This window comes from Myotis myotis, unplaced genomic scaffold, assembly GCF_014108235.1.
Source record: "Myotis myotis isolate mMyoMyo1 unplaced genomic scaffold, mMyoMyo1.p scaffold_m19_p_18, whole genome shotgun sequence".
In the NCBI taxonomy this organism is placed as follows: Eukaryota; Metazoa; Chordata; class Mammalia; order Chiroptera; family Vespertilionidae; genus Myotis; species Myotis myotis.
This window is the reverse complement of record NW_023416322.1, coordinates 22,987,225-23,010,213: the sequence shown is the minus strand read 5'-3', so window position 1 is coordinate 23,010,213 and position 22,989 is coordinate 22,987,225. Positions and strand designations below refer to the sequence as shown.

General features: G+C 46.2%; 1 protein-coding gene across 1 annotated transcript in view; it reads left to right on the top strand.

Moving 5' to 3' along the window:
* PAPPA2 (pappalysin 2) overlaps positions 1–22,989 on the top strand; it is a 241,901-nt gene that overhangs the window by 214,934 nt on the left and 3,978 nt on the right. The window contains exon 21 of the mRNA XM_036344757.1: positions 22,554–22,652. Coding sequence (XP_036200650.1) covers positions 22,554–22,652 — 99 coding nt within the window. The remainder of the gene's footprint in view (positions 1–22,553; positions 22,653–22,989) is intronic.

Here is a 22,989-nt window from a genome sequence, read left to right as displayed (position 1 = left end):
AGGGCTTCATCTCTTGTTAAGATCTTAAGTCCTTGTTATTTTATGACAAGATGTGAGATGATAGATAGATAGATAAATAGATGATAGATAAAAGTGTTGTAGCTCATCATATCTGTGAAGCTCCATTGCAGGTGGCACAACCATACTAGCACAACCATAAATTTGAGAATTCTTTATTCTAAAAGGTGAAGTGAAAACATATGTGTGTCTGGGAGACGCCAATGTAGAAGTCCCATGTTCCCTGTGGCAGCTAAACCAGGCTCAGGCCCTCCTGTGGGAAAGCAGGAAAGGGCACCTTCTCCAGGGGAAATGCTTCAAGGCCTCAGTGAGTCCAGCCCAGGAAGCTCTCCGAGGCTCAGGACTCCCATGTGAGGGCAGCAATACCCGAGCCTGCAGAGAACCAGGTGGACGAGGCAGCTGGGGCCCCTGGCCAGAGTCTCAGGTCCCACCCAGGACTTTGGGGTCAGAAACCCTGGGGAGGGTGTCTGGCAGCCAGTGTACAAAAGCCCTCCAGGTGGTTCTGATGCTCCTTCAGGCTAGATACCTGCCACCCTAGAGTTTGAGGAAGATGGCCCAACAGTGATAGTTTTCAGGGACTTAAAAAACACACCAATACTAAGATCCCTCCTCTGATTCCAAACCTCTCCCTTTCTCTTCCCCTCAGCTGCCAAGGGAAACCTGTTCAGTCATTCTTTCCAGTCTGTTCTCATGGCTGCCTATAAGATTTACCTCTGTTACTGTGCTTTAGGAATGCCTTTGTATCATTAGTCACAGATTATTTCTAATAAATGCCCAGGACTTGAACTTCAAACTGTGACCAGATAGAATTGCTACTCATCTTTCAAAAAACATACATGTGAGTATGTCTTTATAAGTTCCTTATTAAAAGGAGAAAAACGATTCTGTTTAATGAGGTCTATAGACAGAAACCCCAATGTTCTATTACAAGTTGATTGCTTGGGCACGATGGGATTGTGAGGTTGTCTAACTTCTCTTGTTTTCCTTTATTTATGTCTTGTCATGTAAATAATAGCCAATAATCAAACTTCTCTTTGCCATATTTCAGCTGTTTACAAATCGGATATAACAATCATGTCTTCCCTGCCTCTCCGAGGAAGGGTCATATGGGCTTACTTTTCTGTTACTCTCTTGCCAAGTTCTTTAGTATCTGTGCGTGGAAAGGAGTAATTAAAAAGGGTTTAATCACAGTGGGAAGAGTAACGGCCTAGCAGCCACTAGTGGGGACAGCTATTCCACTTCTGGTCAGGGTAGTAGAGGTCCTTACAAATCTAAATCTAAATACGTGTTGGACGTGTTAAAATCCAGAGAAAATCTGAAAATGAGTTTAAGTTGGAGCTGTCTTTCAAGCCTACTAGCTGCCAAATTCCAGTCCCCTGGAGATCTGTTTGTGAACGTCGCTGCCAGTTCTGTGCAGTGCACACCAGACTGAAAATCTGGGCATGTGTGCAGGCTTGTCCAGGGTCCCATTCGGTGCAGGGCCGACTTCAGATCCTTCAGCTGGAATCTCTGAGAGCCCGGCTCCAAATGTTAATTAGGACAAGGTTTTCATTTTGAAAGCAAAAACCATTGTTTTCTTTCGCCGCTATTTTTCTTTTTTTTTAATGAAACATTAAAAGCACAGCCGTGCAAATTGGAAAACCTCATCTAGATGAACAACATTTGTGAGAATGTATGCTCATCTGAAACTCCCATGGAGCCACACTGTGACATCCTGGTGGGCTTCCTTCCACAGGCTGCCTTCAGCTTCATTTGTCTTCTCAGCCTCCTGGGTGGGCCACTTTCTCACTCTGTTAATTCTCTTTATGACATGGCTTGTCCCTTTCTCTCCTCCCACCCCACCCTTTTTCTGATTTACTCTGTGCTTTTCCTTATTTTTCTGTTGTTTTGACTTTTCATGTCTAGCCCAGGCTTGCAGACAACTTAAATGCTACTTGCTTGCAAAATTGACATCACAGAAATGCAACTTTCTTTGACCTGCCTGACCTTCTACATGCTTCCCAATCATTATGCTGAGGCTATAAAATTAGCAGCGAGCAGATATATTCAGGTTATATCTAGAAATAATTCCATCCCTTTCTTCTTTTCATGGGGACTTTGGTCTACTAATACTTCTAAAATGTGTTTTCGACGCAGTCTGAGCATGATGCAGGACATTCACTGAGACTGATCTTAAATTCCATGGGACATGGATTAGTCTGCCATTTACCATCATGGTCATTTGTATAACGCTTTTATTAAATAATCATATGGACAAGCACTTTCAAAAAGTTCATATAATTTGAATTGTTTCTAATTTATCCTACCGAAATAGATATTCCTTTAAGTGAAATTATTTTTTTAAATAATTGTTTGTTATAATGACTGAACACTAGCAAAGTATTCTATTAAGTCTCTTACACTTTATTTTTAAAAGTGTATAAAATATAGAGATTGGCAAAAGTAGGTTTACAGTTGTGAGTACATGAAACAATTTATTTTTGTGTTATTATTTGTTAATGTGTTATTTTCCATACAAACAATTATAAACCTTCTTTGCCCACTCCTATGTGTATGTATGTTTGTGTATCTATGTTTTGCCTCACCCACCAGAGAAGTAATGATAGAGAAAAGGGTGATACTCCCAAAAGATTACAGTTATTTACAAATCACAGCAAACAGCACGTGTAAGAAAGGGTACACATTTCAACCCCTGGCCAATGAATTTAAATCTCAGCTCCACTGATATTATTAGCTATATTTTTGCATAATATTTTTAAACTTAATTTTAATTGTATAAAAGTAATACATGAACCCAGTTTTAAAAAACCAGGTAGCACCTGTAGGTTTATTTGCAAGACTAGCAGTGCCTGCCCTCTGCTCTCTAAGCTCAGTGCAAGGAGTGGGCAGTAACTTTGTGGAAAGCCGTGCCGCTGGAAAGACTTTTGATATAGGTGAGACTTGAATATAGTTATTGGCTGTGGGTAGTAATCTTGTTGAGAGACTGGAGACTCAAAGTAAAGGGAGTAGAAGAGGTTACAGATACTGTCGGCTCTGAGGCAGGTGGGAAGGCTAGAACGATGACTGGAGATAAGGTTTGTAGGTAACAAGTGGAATTCAGTAGAATTTAAGGAATTCATGCGCAGTGGTTTCTCATTTCTCTGTGCCGACTTGTCCATCTCAGTTGCTCAGGACAACATCCTCGGTGTCATCTTCATTCCTCTCTTTCTCTTGCCCTCCACTTTCAGTTCATCAGCTAATCCCACTAGCTCGGTCTTTAAAAGATACCCACAATCCCACGACTTCACCACTTAACCTGTGTCACCTGCCACCTGGATTACCGCAACAGTGTTGTAGCTGGTCTCATGATACCCTGTCTGTTCTCACGGTCTACTCTCAACACCACAGCCAAGTGGGTCCCCTTAAAATGTAGCTTAAATCCAAGCATCCCTCTTCTAAAGTCCTTGGGTGATTTCTCATTTCACTCGAAGCAAAAGTGAAAGTCCTTCCAGTTGGCTTACCCCACCCTCCCAAAGTCCCTGTCTGACCTTTTGATCCACAATGACAGCTATCCTTCCTCATTCTCTACCTATCCCCCAATACACAGTGCTGCCTTATATAGCCTATTTATGTTTCTATAGAACTGTTATTTTCTAATCACTAAGTAAGTACTTGTTAGAGTTAATGTCTATTTCCCCCACTGGACGGAACTTTATTTTAGTCACTGTTCTATCTCAAGTCCTTGGGACAATGGTATATTGACTACCACATGGGAAATGCTCAGTAAATACTTCTGAGTGGATGAATGAGGTAGGATGGTCAGGGCAGCCCCACATTGCGGAGAGAACTGGCAGGAGGGTAACAGCCTGAAGAAGTAGCTTGATTACTGTGGGGGGAAAGAAACATTTTGCTAAATAGTGAAGAATAAAAAGATTATCAATAGACCCTGAGTTCTGTGACACCGTTAGGAGTTTTTTCTACTGACTGCTCTTTTGTGTCATTGCTGTGGAGTTAAGTGCGCAGTCAGTGTGGCCAGGGCTGGGATTCCGGGCTGGGCAAGGTTGGGACTCCCTGGGTCCCTTCAGCTCTTTGAAGCTCTGAGGAGAGAAAGCTTGGCTCCATCTATTGCAGTGGTTCTCAACCTCCCTAATGCCGCGACCCTTTAATACAGTTCCTCATGTTGTGGTGACCCCCAACCATAAAATTATTTTCGTTGCTACTTCATAACTGTAATTTTGCTACTGTTATGAATCGTAATGTAAATATCTGATATGCAGGATGTACTTTCATTGTTACAAATTGAACATAATTAAAGCATAGTGATTAATCACAAAAACAATATGTAATTGTATATGTGTTTTCTGATGGTCTTAGGTGAGCCCTGTGAAAGGGTCGTACGACCCCCAAAGGGGTCGCGACCTACAGGTTGAGAACCACTGATCTATTGACTTCTCCCTGGTTATGTGACCGTAGTCATAGTCACTAACTCCCATGGGAAAATGATATCTCCCTTGGTTGACTTTTAGGTTCTTTTGCTCTCAAATGTGAGTGTATCTGTGAAAGCATTTGTAGACACTGAAATGCTACACACATGCATGGGATTATCTTCATTATCATCATCCCTGTGTGAGAAGGCTTCTGAAGTGAGGCCAGCCTAAGGCAGGCGACATACCCTAAGTGCCCCCACCGGCATTCCCACCAAGGGAGTGGCCACGACCAGGGCACACAGCTGCCACAGGCCAGTGAGGGGCACAGGCTCCCCTCCCCTGTCCACCAGCCTGATTCCTTCCAGGCCTCGAGCTCCAAGCTGGTTTTCTATGGCTCTTCTTGGAAAGGATCCGCCTTTCCAAGCATAGGCACCCAACTGGACATCAGACCCCTGTTTAAAGTGGCACCCAGCAGCTCAGATCTGAGGTTTGCTGACAGTATCCCAGCTCCAGCCCTGCACTTGGGGTGACCTTGCTTCACAAGCTCCCCCATAAGAGAGGATACCCACTGTCCATAGAGATACAAGCCCTCCACCTCATTTGTCCTCTATTTCATTGAACAGAGTAATAAGAATAAGAGAGAAAATTGGCTTTTGAATGCTTAACCAAACTGAAAAATAAATAAAGAAAGAAAGAAAAACAGGCAAACAAAAGAAACCTTAGACTATGCACCTCTTTTGTGAACAGACTCATTGCCTCTTCCTTATCTCAGAAGCCCTGCCCAGGAATCCTAAGTAAGCCTTTTGTTTCCCCAGTGGATTCTCCAGAGCCTTTTCAGTCTTATACCTTGTTTTCCCTCCTATGTACGATCAGTAACGAGAACTTGGCAGGAGAAAGATTCAAATGGGTCAGGAGGCGCTTGTGGCTTTTCTCCGGCTTGTTTCCCATAGCCCCTGCAAGCCTGCGACATACCTCTCAAGACAAAGCTGGCGGCAGATCTAACCCCGGTGAGAGGCCGAGGCCCGAACAGACTTCCTGCAGCACAGTGCCTGGGTTTCCTTCCACACACATGCACCCACACATGCACACACAGCCCGCACCCGGATCCTCATCGAGAACAGATGTTGCTGCCCCCTGTGCCAGCCACGTGTCCTTCATGGCATTTTCTTCTGCTAAGCTCCTGGCAACCATGTTTTTTTTTTCTTCTCCCCTCCCTCGGCCTCTTACCCTCCCCTTCCCTACCCCCTACACCCGCCGCATGTACAAATTTCCGCCTGATTCATGCTGGGCCAGCCTTAGATTTTTGTTGTTGTTATTGTTATTGCAAACATTAGATGCTTCCAAGCTGGAAAAATATGAAAAGAAAAAAGAAAAAGAAACCACAGCAACCCCCAAAGAAAACATGTTCTAACCCAGGAATGTACAATACTTCATGCATGGGAAGCATCTTCCCGCCTCTCCAAGCTTAGCTACAGAATCCAGGGCTCCAAATTCCAACACATGAAAAAACAAATCCATGCAGCTTTTTTTGGGTCTGAGCCTCATAACATTTCTCAAGCAAAAGGCTTGCTGCTCCCCCCAATGGCTAGGGTTTGTAGACGCCCCATAGCCTTCTCTCCCAGCTTACACCATGGTTATTAAACCATGCCACTCCTTCAGGTCCATTTATTCATTTCTTCACTTAAAGTAATATTTTCTGAATGCCTACTATGTGTCAAGATTACAAAAATGAGTAAGGAGTTCCCAGCACAGAGTATGCAATAGAGGTAAAAAGTTAAATTACTACCCAATGAATATTGCTACAAAGATATGACCTAAGTGGCATGAGAACATAGAGAATTCATCAGATAACTTGCTTTACGCTCATGGAGAAGATTGTATAGAGGGGAACCATGTGAAGTGGACTTTGAAGAATGAAGAGGAGTATATGGAAAGGCAAAGATGTGATGTGGAGGGAAATGGCAAGATGCAGTCATCAAGTTTTTCTGTAATAACACTGCCTAACAAGTGATCCCCAATTAGCGATATCTTTTAATAACTATTTATTCCTCATATACATTTGCAGACTGACTAAAGTGGTTCTGCTGTAGATTGGGTTGAGATATGCTCCATGTGCCTGCAAAAGCACGCCAGTGCTTTCCAAACTTCTGGTCAAATATAGCAACTGTCACACATGCTCACAGTCCACTGGTCAAGGCAGACCACATGGCTAAGTCCAAAGTTTGTAGGAAGGGGAATCACGGTCTGCTGATAGTGAAGTAATGGCAAAGGAAGAGAGAGTAAAAGGAACTGTGGACATAAAATAATACCTGCCAGTTAGCCTTCTTAGTCACAGACATCTGCTATATTTATATTCACTCCACTTCACCCTAAGTCACTCCAAAAGTCTTATCCAGGTGTCACATTAGGCTTGAAATCTGGAACACTGATTTACATCAGGTTAAAAGGTAGCTTATGTTAATCTGGAGTATTTACATAATCTGGTGTACTAAAATTCCACGTTCTCAGCTTTCCTTATACCCAGTGGGCAATGTGGAGCCAAATAAGACAACTCTAATAAATACTCCCTTTCAAGGAGAAAAATGAGAGGCACGTAACAGTCATTGGTCCACAACAATTCTGAAATCCCTCTGAGGAAATTTACAAAAAACGCTCCTCTAAGAGTAGGTAGGGAGTGCTTCTCATTTAATAGTTTTGGATCAATCCCTGGGTATAGCTCCTAAATCCATTGTTCTTCATGGCTCTTGGTTCTGCTCTCTTGGAAGTTCTTTCTTTTCCATTATCCTCTTAAGGTCACAAAAAGAGCATCAGAGACAATCTCCCTCTGGGAAGCTAAGTAATTTTCTCAGCCTGCTTTCTCCTGGTAATAGAGGGGACCAAAATTCTTCTTATAGGAAGTCCATTTTCATCCAAGCTGATGATAACTTTTGGCAGTTCAACTCTCACAGCTTTATGTATTTATGTATTTATTTATTTAACTTAAGTCACATCCATGTTACAAGGGCTGTCCTCACATGTCTTTTCAAGATGTTTCTCTCTCTCTCTCTCTCCCTCTCCCTCTCTCCTTAGCCCCCCCCCCCCCCCTTTTTCTCTCTGTCTCTCTCGTTAATTATAGGTATTCTGTGTTTATGAGGCGGCTCTGGGACAAAGTCCTTAGTCTCTTTTCTATGAGTCACTTTGTTCAACTGCAAGGCTCCCTCAGGTGCCACTTTAATTTCGTTAGAAGTCTTAACAAATCATGTAATGGTCCACCCCTTGATTTGGTCATTGCCTGAAGTTAGGTTTTAACTTCAGTCTTAGAAGGCCTTTCCAACACAGAGCATTCCTCAGTGTTATCGCTTGCTGGTTGGGGGTGAGGAACAGCCTTGTGTTTCGGCTCCACAAATCCAGGATTTCTAGTCCTCAGATTCCCTGCTGGTTCTTCTGGCAAAGCAGCAGCTTTTTCTGTGCTCCCCCCTTCATCAAGTGAAGGTAGTAACCACCAGCTCAACCTAGTAAATTCTTCTTTAAATCTCTTTACCCAAAGCCAATAGGCCATTAAGTAAATTTTCTGACCTGCAAGTTTTAAAGTTAACATTGTAAGTACCCTCACAACTACAGGAAACATTTAATCAAATGTCTTGGCACTGCATAAAGAGCTATTTCATTTTTACAGCTTCCCAAAACAGTTCCTGCGCTTCCTGATACACCATGCTAGTACCAGGGTTTTAGGTGTTTATTATGGCAGCACCCCTCTTCTGATACCAATTTCTGTACTCAAGTGTTGCCATGATACTGTCATAGAGCAAACAACCCACACCACTGGTGGCAAATCACAGAAAATATTACTGGTCTTCTCAGTTAAATGGATCCGGGGAACATGAACAAGTGTGGCAGGATTTTGAGGTTAAGAGCTAAGCTGGGGGTAGGTCACTCAGGCTTTTATGTGCCAAGATAATGAGTTTGGACTTTATTCCATAGCCAGTGTTGATCCAATGGAGGCTTCTAAATAGACTGAAGTAATCACAAATTAACCCTGAAATCTCAGTCACTTAACATGAGAGAGGATGGCCTTCTCCCTCACAAAACATCTGGGGTCTCTAGAATGCCCATCCATCTGGTTCAACTTATTCCTCTGTCTTTTCAAGATGTGGTCTCCATGGTACCTCCAAAGATGCAGAGACAACAGAGAGAGAAAGGCTAGTAACTCTTCAATCCCTTGGACCAGAACTAACACATCCTTCCTACTTGCCTTCCCATTTACCAGAACACGGTCACATGGCCTCAAGCCACTTCAGTGAGTGAGGGGAACGAGATAATCAGGTGAGCATTAAATACCCATGTCACAGAGAAAAGATGATAAGACTTACATTTTAGGAAGAAAATCGTGGCGGCAAATTTGGACTGTGAAAGTCCTTATCATCTCTCATCTGAACTTTATAAAGTAACTGAACTGAGGAAGTGGAAAGAGAAGAGATAGAGAGGCTCAGTGCGAAACTTTCTGCAGTGGAATGGTGAATATTTGGATGTTGGTTATGATGACAAGAGAGGAGGTGAAGATGAAGTTAACTGGGTTGGAGGGGGGACTGGATGATAATGTGGGCTTCCATCTCAGTAATATCTCAGTTTGCTGTGAGATATGTTCAGCCAACAATTTATCAGCAATGAGAAGAGCTTGCTCTTATCTCTGGAGTTAGAAGTGTGTGCTGTGTGTGTTTTGTTGGTTACATATTTTGAATGTCCAGTTAAACCAGCTTCTAGAGATTAGGAAGCATATTTAATTCTGTATTTTTACCGACCCCCCATAATCTAGTTTAATATTAAACATTTATAAATAGTCCATTAATATTCAAATTTGGCTAAGTGATGCTCATTTTATTCTCTTCTTTTGGCTGCTCCTGGCATATTGTTTGGAAAACATATTATGCATTGAATATGACATACTGGGGTTCAGAAGCAGTTAACTACTTTATTTTTTAATGAGAGAAAACAAGTAGTAAATGGAATATGCATTGTCTAGATGTGAAAGATCCTGAACAAGAGGAGAAATCCCCTCCTCAAAGTCCTCTCCCTTGTGTGCTGGTTTGGAAGTTTAAAATGCTTAAGTTTAATTTTAACCTCTATTGCTCATTCCCCAAGTGTCCTTGAGCCATGGCCCTTGGTCTCATCTTCTCCATCAGTGGAATGTGGATAATCATATTAACCTGCCTCACCAGGCGATGTGAGCACTAATTAAAAATGAGATTAGATTCAACTGAAATCTTTCTAATGGGAGGCATATGAAACGTGGTGGTGCATGTCTGCAGAGCTGTGAGGTTTCCGAGAACCGTCTAGCCTTGGAACCACCTCTGCTCCTGATAATACTGCAGCCGAGTCGATAGTGCCTGCAGCCTGCCTGGCTTGCTGGCCGTGCTCACCTTTCTTGGTTTAATGCCTGTGTGCCCATCCAGAATTGCCAATAACCGAATAGCAGAAGCTGGTGATCTTTTTACTTCTTTGGGCTCCCTGCTTTCTGGTTGTCCCCCCTCTTAACTCCTTTCACAGTCCCTCTTTTCAGACAGGATCTCTGGGGATTCTTTGGGTTGACAAGTCAGTAAAAATAACTAAATTAATAAGTTCACCAAATAAGGCATGTGTGTTAGACAGTCTGGCCTGCTATAACCAAATACCATAGATTGAGTGGCTTTGACAGCAGACATTTATTCCACTCAGTTCTGGAGGCTGGGAAGTCCCAGATTAAGGTGTGGGTAGGTTTTGTTTCCTGGTGAGGGCTCTCTTCCTGGTGTGCAGATGGCCACCTTCTCACTGTGTCTTCACAAGACAGAGAAAGAGAGGAAGTTCTGGTGTCTCTTCTTAGAAAGTCATTAATCCCATCATGAGGCCCTACCCTCATGAAATCTTCTAATTACCTCCTAAGGGCCCCTCCTTTAAATACCAATATTTTGGGAGTTGGGGCTTCAGCATATGCATTTAGGAGCAACACCATTCAGTCGTAACAACATGTGTTTTGCTTTGCTTATGCTCACTTCACCTGGGCGGGAAATATCCTGATACACAGAGCTGCGTTTCTCAATTTTGTTTAATGAGTGGCTACTTCCACTATGTGATTTTGGAGGTGCTTCCCTTATTTATCCCCCAAATACTGGTCTGGCCTATGTGGCTCACAAAATCCCCAACTTTCCACAATTAAAGTCACTTTTTTGCCTTAATATTTATCTTTTATTTAGTTGCAGATACATATTTTTCATTGACCCCTCAGTATGTCAGCTGCTTTCCCGAAGGGCAAGAGAATGCAGATGCTATGGTAGGATGGATACATTGCTTAGGGGTGTGGTCAGAGGGAGCAGAGTCCAGCATGGGGGTGGGGATAATGGGAAGAATAAAAAGGAGACCAGGGACTAAGGACAGACTTTGACACACAATGCTGCTATAGCTCACTGTCAATACTAGAACAGAAGAGAGGTGATTGGTATTTTAGAAAACTTTGCTCAGCTATTTTGCCTGCTTAAGGCATGCTATATACAGTCATTCTGTCCCCATAATTGGTGAACGGTGAGATCCTTGGGATTTCTGGTCATAGTTATGAGAGAGGAAGAATGAGTAGGGAGGGCTACTTCTGGGAGGGCTACTGTCAATCTTCCCTGACAAAAGCCATCAGTACCCAAAGTATTCAGGCTCAGTGCACTCAAGAAACAAAGGAATTTCTCGTGGTTTCACAGTATACTTAATAACTTTATTGAGTGTCCATTGTGTGCCAGGTGCCTACTACGAGGCATTATTCCCATTATTATCATTTCCGTTTTACTGATGAGGAAACTGAGGGGCTGCATTTATGTCCAAATGTGGGACTAGGGTATGAACCCAGGCGGTCTGAGTCCAGAGTCCCTGGGCTGAAACTGGTAGGAAGATTAAAAACAAATAAACAATACATGAACCAGGAATGCAGGGCTTTTAGAAAACTCACCAGAGAGATGACCAGGAGATGCTGGCCACCTTTTAGGATACCTCCCTGGGCTTTGAAAGCTTTAAGCCAGAGCAATTGGAGAAAGAGGAGGCATGCCCATGAACCCTGCTCTGCCAGGATTGGAAATGGAGGAGATGAGACCAGGGAACATGTTGTGAAACATGCAGCCGCTCGGTGGATGAGTGAGTAAGGTACACAGACAAGCATCCTGTAGATAAAGGAAATGTAAACGAGACACTTGCACGGAGAATGGGTTCCATATGGATGCAAGTGAGACTGGAAGGACTGACCAATTAACAGAACACAGAACAGCCTGGCTGACAACCCAGGATGGCGTGACAGGTTGAGGACGAGAACCACAATAATCAGCCCCACAACTGGCGCTGTTCATAGACATAGGCACTGAACATCAGACCGAGGCTAAAAGCAACAAGACTGTTGGCAAGAGAATCTTCTAGAATAAACATGACACCTCCCTCCTGCCATTCCTCAACTCAGCTGGTGCTGGAAGTGACTGGGGGTGATAAAATAGTCATGTCTAAGTTGTGGGGAAAGCCTGGCAGACATCAGACAGGAGCGAAAATGCATGGACCTTCGAGCCTGTGTTTATATGGAAAAGGCGAATGTGTACAGTGTCTCCCTGTGAGGTAGGGCAGCGTCTGCTGACGGCTCGGGCTCTGTTGCCCGTGACCCAGTCCTTAGGTTTCGGAAGGATTCTTTCTAGCTATTTTTTTTAATGAGACAATTTTTTGAGAAAAGCCAACTGTCATAGACAGACTTTTTTATCTCCGTCGGTCTGTACCCAAATATGACCATTCACCAAGTCCTGATCGTTTTCCTTCGCAATCCCCGTCCTGTCTGCTTTTTCCTTTTCTATATTACAACCAGCCAGTTCTGTTCTTCTCGGTTCAGACCTGCTTGAGGTCAGCTTCCACCTGCTCTGGGTCCCTCCCTTTCTCTCTTGAACATGCCTCGCTGTTCCCAGATCCAACCTTTGAAGCTTGGCTTTTATCATCATCTTCTGCTCAAAAACAAACAAAAAAGAAACCCACCACCAAAACAACCACCTTCTATTGCTCCCCATTGTCTCTAGAATAAGGACTAGATTTCTCCGGTCCAGATGGAGATTTTGACCTAGTTCCAAACTTGGCCCATTAATCCTCAAGGCAGAAAACCTTGTATATTCTCTTTTGCATCTGAAATCTTGGTTTGGATGTGCCCTCCTGCTGGAATTTTTCTCCCCGCTTCTCTGCCCAAATCCTGTCCATCCTCACAGATGAAGCCTAATCACACATACGTCATAAAGCCTTCAAACTGTCCCAGCCCCTTTCCTAGTCTGACCCCTTGTAGCTCTTAGCTGTGCCATCTACTACATTGGGAATGAGTTCTCCTTGGCCTGTGGTTTCTGCCCTGTTGTCTCAAACACTGTTCAGATGCTGCCTTATTTGGTGCTGATGCCACCGAGCCTCTGAGACAGACCTTGTCCCGTGCAGAGCCTACTGTGCTGCCTTGTACAGGAGTCACATTAACTTCAGGTCCATCAGAGATCCCCGGGCTCCAGCCCCAGCCCAGGCCGGGCCGTGGGATTGCTTTAAAGTTAAGTATCCTCGATGGTACATCTCTCATGACTGATACTGACTTTTCCTGAGATGGAAAGTGGCTACGGCATGCTCATGGTTTTAAGGAGAGTTTGGACCAGGTGCACAGTGCTGAGAACTGGAGCTAATGCTGAAGGCATCTAACCATCCATGTTGGGGTGGGCACAGTGCAGGCCTGAGCCTTGGGTGGTGGCTCTACATCTTTTCTTCAGGCAGATTCCGTTACAGCTTTGGGACTTGTTTTTTCTCATCTGTAAAATGGGCGTGATAACAAAACTTACCTCCCTGGGTTATTGTGAGATATATCCCATGAAGACTTGTGAAAACTCGAAGCAGTGTCCATGCAGATCTACCCCAAGTTGAAACCTCTCTGTAAAGAGCCGGGTGTGGTATCAGAACAGCGAAAGACTTTGTGAACCACTGATTTCCTAAAACAGCTCTTCCCACTCTGGGAGTCTAGAAATTTCTCCTGGAAATTTCTCTGTGTGTACTTGATTGCTGAGGAAGAAAACAAGGTAGGGGTGGGGGTTGAAAGGAAGAAAGAGGGAAAGAATGAGAGAGAATGGGGTAGGGGAAAAATAGGCGGTTCAGCAAATAGCAGGAGGGCCAAGAAAAATATTTAATCCAAACAATGAATATTGTCTTTTCCTCCCACAGTCTGCATTCCCAGTCATCTTCCATGGGCAGGCCTGGGAGCCAAGACATGCCGAGCTGCCTGGCATGAGTGTGTGTATGGCGGGGGTGAGGGGTGGCTGTGAGTACGTGTGGCCGGGCTGCTCTGGCCTGCCTCAGCCTCCCAGGAACTGCGGGCTGGCCAGGGAACTGGGAGATGAGGACGGAGACAGAGGGAAGTAGAGGCTGGATGCCCAGCCCACCTGCAGCCACGGGCTTCTCCTCCCTTCCTCCTAGGGGCAGGTTTTGCACCTCTGACTCCTGCTTCCTCAGGCCTTGTCTCCTCCCCCTCCCAGAGCTGTGTGAGCTTGGGAACAGCACATGCAGCCTGATACTCCTGTCATGTGGGGCATGGGCCTGGCAGAGGCCCAGAGAGGAGGACCTGGGTGAGAGACCCCCAGCAGAGGGGCTGGCAGCCAGGCAGCAGGCCCCACATGCTCGCAAGGTGCCGGTGGCTCAGTTTCATTCTCCTGCATCTTTATGCTGGGTTCTCGAAGAGTCTAAGTTAGCGAACCTGTACCTGGAAGTTACACTAAGCTATTTACAGGTGACGTTTTAGAGAGAGTAATGCATAGTGAGAACAAATACCTGGGGAGGCCAGGGGACAAGACAGAGGAAAGGCACCTTATCTTGGAGGAAAGGCAGGAGTGGAAAGCAAGAAATAGTCTGCCTCCTTCGTTTATAAAGTCAACTGGGGGCCCACAAGTCTCACTAAATACTCACTAGGCATCTATGATGTCCTGTCAGGCACTGCGCCTCATGGGGGCCTTACTGCCGAGGGAAGTAAATGGGAAGCGTGAGGGAACACAGAGGAAGTGCCTCTGATCCCATGGCCCCTGCCGGGTTCAAGCCTCTGGTGTTCAAAGTTTCTACCTCTGACCTGAAATGCAGTAGGCTGGCTCCAGTTAGCTGGTGAGGAGGCAGAAATTCCAGGAACAAGCAGCAGTTAATCCATTCCTCTTTGAAAGAAGCCAAATGCCATGTAGCAAGAGTGTGTTGCGAGAGCTTGTGGCCACCTGTGCCACTCCTGCCGTGAAAACAAGAACAAAATCAGGAGGATTAACAGCTCCCCAGTTTTGCAATGGCGAGTATGAAGTCTGAGAGAAGGTCATTGTTGGGAGCCCAGCGCCAGGCCACAGGGGGACTGCTGCCAAGGTCACCAGACGGCATCTTGGGAAGCTTTGCTCCCACCTTCTGTGGTTCCAGAAGGAGGGAGGTTGGTGCTGCTATGAAATCAGAGTTTGACAGTAAAGGGATAGGAATCTCAAGCTTTATAAAATCTGGCCAAGCTGACCACGCGGGGTCAGCTGCTCCAGAGAAAAGGGGAAGCCTGGGGGCTGTCGTCAGACTAGTGGAGGAGGAAAAAAAGGGTTCTGAGGTTTTTGTTTATTTAGGACCCAGAGTTGGGGTTTGATGCTCCAGGCAGTGACCTTGAGAGCGATTCTGAAGGTGTGCCGAAAGAGTAAAGGGTGGCAGGGAGTGGAGCACTGGGTCCTTCACAGTCTTGTGCAGTTTTGGTAAAAGGGTGACCGGGGGGGTGGGGGGGAGGGATAAGAGCAAGGGCACAGAGCATGGTACCCTAGGTGACACCTCTGACCCACAGCAGTGGCTGGCAACAGTGGCATTTCTCAGTGGCACAGCTCACAGATTTGCCGGAGGGTTGTGTCCTTTTGTTTCTAAGCCCCCAAGGGAGCGTGACAAGGGCCCACGGAAGGGTGTTTCCTTCTGGCTGTCATCTGAGAAGCAGGGCTCTTGCGTTGAGCTGATCTTTTTTGGATAAATGCAGCCTCACGTGAGCATCCTCTGCTCCGTCTTCACGCTTGGGGATCTGACCCCCCTTTGGGGAGGATGAGAAGGTCCGGGGCCACATTGGGTCAAGAGGAGAGGCTGCGTGGGGAAGCAGGTTGGGTGTGTGTGTGAGTCAGGTGGAAAGTCTGCTCTGCGGGGCTTTATTTACAGCCGAATGAAAGGTGCTGCTGGGAGGTTGCTCTTGGCTGGAGAGCGAGCCCCAGCCAGCCTCTCACCTTCCTGTTTTCCCCACGCACGAAAGGGCAGAGGTGTCAGTGACTGCTGGGGTTTTCAGAGGCTAAGACACCCACGTCTCCACGATGGTTTGAGGAAAGACGCAGGTGCCAGGAGCCAGCCAGGCCTTTCCCACTGTTTTCCTAAGTCCCAGGCCATTTCCCTTGTCTCCTGACACGCCTCCGTGACTCAGATGGGCACCTTTCTGGTGAAATGAATGGGGCAGGAGGCTCGCAGGGACGGGAGCATCCATGGCGTTAACTCTGAATGCTGGTGGCGGAATCCTGATGTGTTTTTTTGTGTTTTTTTTTTTTACCAGAGTCTCTATGGAGGGAACTCAGGCCGCCCACAATTGCAAAAGCACAGGCCGTGTTCCTAGCACCTTCATGAAACAGAGTCATTGAGTGCTTACTGTGGGCTGAGTGTTTAACCTCCATTTGCTCATTTATCCCTTGCAACAGCCCTACAAGGCGGGTGTTCTACTCATCCACATATGAAGGTACTGCTGCCTAAAGAAGCCAGGAACTTGTTCAGAGTCTAACCGGAGGTGAAGGAAGCCGCAACCTGGGCACAGGTTTACCTAACACTACCTCCCAGGCCCTCAGTCACTACACTAAGCAGCCTGATCATTTTCCAGAGCTATTCAATTCTGGGCACCTTGAAGCAGATGAAAATAGTGCAGGTGAAAAAAGCCATCTGACCTTACTTTGTTTACTTTTATTTGTTTGATCTCAATTCATCCCAGCTGTTTCTCCTGGGAGAGATTAGTGTTTGCACCATTTTCTGATGTCTAGTCTGAGACTGTGCTTTGGCTTTGGTGGCAGATAAGATAAGCTGGTTATCACCAGACTTCTCTGTAAAGGTACACACATGCTTTTCTTCTTCTGAGGGTCTGGTGGCTTCCACAGGCAGAGGGTGAAGCTCACATGGACCAGTAAAGCACAATAGACCATCAGACTAGACCCAAGTTTCAGGGCCACCACACAAGGCTGCTTCCCTCTGCCCATGCACCAGAATGTGTACCTTCATTCCCTTTCTCCAGCCTGGGCAGCGTTGCCATGTGACTGTGCCATGCATGTCAGCCCTCACAGCAGGGTCTTCTCCCAGCACTGAGTCATGTAGAAGTTCCCCACCCTGCAGAGGCCCCACACCTAGGCCCTATTCCTGGTTGGCTATTAAGACCCAGTCAGGTATCTGCAGACATCCCCGGGTCAGCCATGGTTCCACGCCTTGTCTTCTCTGGTTTTCAGCTGCTTCTTGTTTTTGGCCCCAGCTACTTTCCCTTCCCTCATCATCCCAGCTGCACAACCGAGAGAGTCATATTAAATTCAATGAAACATGTTGGGGTTATTTATAAAAGGAGAACTTTTAGATGGTAGGTTCTACTCTCTCTTCCCACTCAGAAATGAACATATGCCAATACTCTACCTGGTAAGATAAATATATATATAATCTATCTCAACCCCAGTGTCTGACTATAGAGTCTAGGTTTATACTAAGAAAAGAAACAGAAAAGGACTTGTGCCCTTGCCAGCTGGACCTGTCTCTGAGTTATGTGATTCTTATAAAGCAGCAGGCCCAGTAAGCTTTCTAGAGCCAAGGAATCATGAAAAGGAGGACCTGGCTGTTAGGCATGCGTAAGAAATGTAGGTAGCCACCATCATATTGGTTTATTTGTTGAGAACCTACTGTGTGTTGGCACTGAACTAGTCTCTGGGACTAAGAAGAAACTAGACTCCGGGCCCTTGATTCAGAGGATTGAGTTCTACAAGGCGGATGTGCATGAAAGGTACCGGAGTAACACAGAGGCAGGGAGAGCGCTGTGTCTGGGAAGCGGGGAAGGTTTTCCAGAGGAGGCTGTATGGAAGGAACTCTTCCTGCTCAGTCCATCTCCAGGTGGCTGTCTGTTTTAGTTTTACATTTCCCAAGAAGACTGTTGGAAACCCACAAACATGAGCTCATTGGCACCTTCCACCCAAGGGGTGCACCCGGGAGGAGTGGCAGGACTTCGCTTCCTCTTTCCTCAGGTGCCTGCAGTGAGCAGAGACACTCCTGGCTGTAGCATTCTGGGGCCAGAAACAAACGTTTCTGCGTTGCAGGCCTCTGCTGATGGGAGGGGAGCGAGATGTTGCTTCCTTGGGGGGGAAATCAGCCTCTTGGCTATTGTGGGCCAGCCCAGCCCCAAGATGAGAAGGAGTCCCAGTGCCAGGGCGCTTGCTGGGGGCAAACTTAGACCCACCACTGAGAAAATCGGAAGTGAGGTTCTGGGGGCCCAGGGGAATTGAGATTATATACCTGTGACGCTTTCTCGCTTTTGTGTTGGATGTTTGGCTTTACTTCATGATTAATGCCTTTGCACCTAAGTCCTTGTTATAGAGGTGCCAAGGGAATTAACCTCACCCTGCATTCCCAATCACTAAAACACTAATGAAATCATCACATCATGAGAGCCTGGTCTTGTAGGAGCATCAGGTCAAGAATCAGGGCATTTGGGCTCAGTTCCCAGGGCTGCCACCAACTGGCCTTGCAAGCAGGACATGACCCCTTTTTAAGGCTCCATTTCATCATTAGTAAAATGGGAATTTTGTATCTAAATGGTCTTCAAGGCTCCACTAAGCCTTAGAATTTCATGTATCTATGGTCCTTAAAACAACAAAATAAGCGAATAGCATTGTGGTTGTCAAGGGTCCCTGAGTGGCCTCAAAGGCTTCCCGAGTTTTAGTTCTGAGATGCTGAGTGCCTTGCCATGGATCCCAGGCAGTGTGGACATGGTAGGCAGATCCACGCAGCAAAAGGAGAATGAGAATCAGGCCAGAGGTTACCATTCAAGGGAAGGGTCAGAGGAAAAGAGAATTAGCACACACAGAAAGCAGTATGCTTTTACACAGAGCTTGTATCTGCAGCAGAGGCCCCCTTGGGCACAGCCTCAGAGCTGCTGTGCACAGCGGGCTTCTCCTGCGCCTGGTGCAGCCCAAGAGGGAATGGGCGTGGGGCTGATTTGTCATTCACATCACTGGAGGGTTTTGATGGGAGTTGGTGTGGGTGAAAGAAAATGTGTTAGGCCCCAGGCAAAATCTTGATCACATCTTCTCCTGGTCCACAACCCTCCTCAAGATGCTTAATCAGGATTCTGCCCATGCCTTCCCTAAGGGATACAGTCACTTCTGGCTGAGAGCCCAACCTGTCGGTTAGAAGATCTGAAGTCTAAACTAACCTTTCTAACACATCCATGTGGCCTGACTTCTGCTGCAAGCTGTAGAAGAAAAATGTCCTTAGTCTGACTCAAGTCATAGAGGTATTATCAGCCAGTCAGTCAGTCGATGGAAATCTTCCCGGGGCAGGCCCTGCGCTCGGCAGTCTGGGACCACCCACCTCTCTGTCTTCTCCCTCTTCATTCCCTGACAGTTTTCTCAGGCCCCTCTTCCTCTCTCATCCAGTCCTGTGTGTCCTCCGCAAGGGCTACTGTAGAGCCAGCCCCTGAGAGCTCAGGCCAACACCACCACCCCAATTCTGGACTAGGGGCATCTCCCCTGCCCACCTCTGTGCTAGCACTCATCGTGTGAGTGAGCCATACCTGCTCACCGTGGGGTCTCTGCCAGGCCGGAGCCATGTTTTATTTGTTCATTTACATTTTCCTGTCACAGTGCCTGGCACCTGTAGGTGTGGGATAAAGAATGTTGACTGATCCCATGAGTGACTACAACCATGGACAACAGACAAGGTCACCATCTCTATGGTTAACTCCCCAGCAAAACCTTAAACAGTTTATCCCCAGATAACATACATAACATGAGAAATTGTCTTTACTTTTGAGAAGTTTCCAAAGCAGTATAGGTAAGGTAGACTGAGCGCCTTCCTCTTTGTATTCCTTCACTTACACGTAGCCATTTATTTGGCCACCACATCTGCCTGGAACACAACTTGCACAGAGAGGCTGGCAGGAAAGGCCTTCCAGGAACAACTACAATAGGGACCATCCAGCTCGTAGGTCATAAGAAGAACCACCCAGACTCTCAGACTCAGCCATTCACTTAAGGCTCCACTAAGCCTTAGAATTTCATGTATCTATGGTCCTTAAAACAACAAAATATGATTCTAAGAAGCCAGAGTCAGGCCTAGGGTGTGTGTGTGTGTGTGTGTGTGTGTGTGTGTGTGCGTGCGCACGCGCGCACCATTTTATACAGGTTCTCTTTTCTTTTGTCAAAAATGGTTAAAATGAAAATGTAGCTTCTAAAGGAATGAGGCCCAGGTATTTGAAAAATACGCTTTGTTTCCTGGTGTGACGGGAGGAATGGGGCGTAGGTGTCGTGGTGCCACCGGTGGTCACACTGAGCAGAGACACCAAGCCACGCACCCTCCCTTGGGAAAGCTTCTTTCGGGAAGGAGTGCCACCCCAGGTCGGACACCTTTCCGGGACTGAGACTTAGATCTCCTGTCTCCATCCAGTCTACAGAGGCTTAAAAACTTGGGATCAATTAGTCATTTTCCCTTCCCACTTTTTCCATTGTCAGCTTCCCAGGACCGTGTTGCCATAGGAGCCTCTGTTTGTTTCGGGCGGAGAAGTTGTCTTTGGCAGGTTTGGGGAGGAACAGTTATTCCTAATAGGTATATAGTAAATTAAATACTCGGGTCTGTCCAACCTTTTCTCTGCATTTCTGCTCCTTCTTACAAATTCCCATCTCTTCTCAGACGACCCTCTAAGAGCAGAGTTTGAGCAGCAGCTTGTAGGAAGCCTGTCTGGGTTGTGGCAGTGGAAGTGCACTCGGACCTAGAAGGTTACCCAGACCACTTCTCTCTCAGTGTGTCTTCCCTCCTGCTCTTGAGGTGAGAAGCCATGCTTGGGGAGCACGTAGGAAAGAAAGATTCCCCGGCATCCTTTATTCACCCATCCAACTGCTAACGTTGTCCATGCTGCCACCATACTTAATTGTGTGGGAAATGTATTTTGGGTGGTCTCTTTTATAGACAATTGGATGAAAAAGAAAGGAGGAACCGATGACGTTGTGCCAATGAGTCAGTCGGGGTTGGAGGAAAAGGAACAGATGTCACGTTATATGAGGAAATAAACTCCAAACACTTGAAAAAGAAAAACTCGGGGGGAATCTCAATAGATGTATCTGATCCTCCAGGGAGGACCTCTGGGCGTCACTAGGTGTTAGGATGCACTATTACTTGGCTGCAGTGGGAAACCCAGATTCTGATGGTGTAGCTATTCTCTGTTCTCCAGAGCCAGAGGCCTTGGCTTCATGTCAAAGACAGATGCTCCTCTTGGAACCTTTGTCTCTTAAGCCCGGCGAGGCCTGTGTTGAAAACAGAATTCATTTTTACTTCCTGCTCGCTGCCGACATGATTGTGCAGCTGTGCGACAGCTGTTGAGTTCCACCCCACAAGTAGCAGCTTTTTAGTGATCAGCAAAGGGGTACACATCTGGAATGATGCTCAAGTGACCTCAGGACCCCGTAGAATAAATCAAAACACTGAAGTAATATCTTGGATGAGCTCGTTCTGATGTAACTCAATTGCTAAAAATTATTTAATGGCCTTTTTTAAAAATTTGAGTTTAGTGATCTGTCTCATCAAAGCACAGCAAAATAGAGAATAGTCCTTCTATTTGACATTTAAGGAGGGTGGGGGAGAGAAAGTGATGTGAACATGTAAACTGGAAGGTGGCCTCAGGACTCAGGCGTCTGTTGACTGTCTTGTGGTCCAAAGAATCTGACCACGGGATGTTTCCTGAGGCTTTGCATTTGGCCATCACTCAGGATGGAGAGAGCTAATGTGATTGGGTGGGTGGGCTGGCTGCCTCACCCTCCAGGATGCTGTGGGCCACCATTGCCCTCATGAGTGGTTCTAGAGAAACAATGCACTGGGCCGCTGAGCTATTTTTTTTTAATTGCTTGTTGCTATTCTTATCACACATTCCCTTTTGGGTGAAACACTCCATTAACTCTGGTTTGGCCTGGGCCCCTTTCCCATGTTAGTTCCTGTGAACTCGCAGCAGTAGAGGAGTGAAGGGAAACTAACGGTTTAGCTTTTTATGCTCTAACCCTATGTGTAGCTACTGCGCGCAAGGGGCTGTGCAGGTCGGACTATCTCTACTCCGCATGGGTGTCCCAGTCCCGAGAGCCACTGCACTCTGGACAGACATCATTTGAGTCCTCATAGAACCACAGGACTGCTAGGATCTCTAAGGATAAGTGCCAGGGATGAAAATTATAGTCTGTGAGAAGCACCAAAACGTCAAGATACATGACTGCTGATCCTAAACTCTGCTTTAGCTATGAGACCCCAGGCAATCTTTGTCATCTCTGTGCATCTCCACTTCCTCGCTGATAACATAGGAATTTTAAAGCCAGCCCTGCCTTGCATTGAAAGGTTGCGGGTTTGATTTCAGGTTGGAGCACATGCCCAGGTTCTGGGTTCGATCCCTGGTCGGGGTGCATGTGGGAGGCAGTTGATCGATGTGTCTCTCTCACACTGATTTATCTCTCTCTCCCCCTCTCCCTTCTTCTCTCTCTAAAACTCAGTGAAAACATATCCCTCTGATGAGGATTAAAAAATAATAATAATAATAAAATGTGTGAAGCTGTTTTGTAGCCTACATGATATAAGGGCCTGTTATTACAAGAATATGAAACAATCCATCAAGGAGTTCAGACGAACATTCTGGACCTCTGTGTAGGCCAGAAGCAGTCTCTACAGGTGAAATTTGATCATTCCTTAGGCCTGATGGTCTTGAGATTTTAACTTCTTGAAAATGGGAGGTCAATTGTGTCATGCCCCTTGGGTGTTCTCCCGTAATATCTCCTGAGTTCCGCACATGAAGTTGGGCAGGGCTGAGTGGGAGAGGGGATGAAGCTGGGCGTGGACCCTAAACTCCCACCTCCTTGCCAGCCTTTCCAAGCAGATGGTTGGTGTGATACTATCAACAACCGAGCCTACTGCCATTACGATGGGGGCGACTGCTGCTCTTCCACACTCTCCTCCAAGAAGGTAAGTGAGGGCACCTGGGGGTGGGAGTGGGAGGGGCAGCCCCAGGAATGAAGCAGATGCCTTGGTTAGCTTTCTTTGGTGTATAACAATTGGTTTTTATTCAACAGTCAAGAAGAGGGGGTCACAATGAATAAACACTGGGGTTTCTAAAGGGACAGGATTCAGGATAGTGGTGTTTTAGGATAGCTCCTTCAAGAATATTAATTCTCTCATTGTCAGTGCAGCACCTCCTTCAGAGAAGCCCTGGCTTTTGCTCCTGAAAAACTCCCACCTGCTTGCCCTCCAGGAAACATCTTGAAGTTAGGAAAGAATGGCCTCCGCCCCTTGGAGAGGCAGG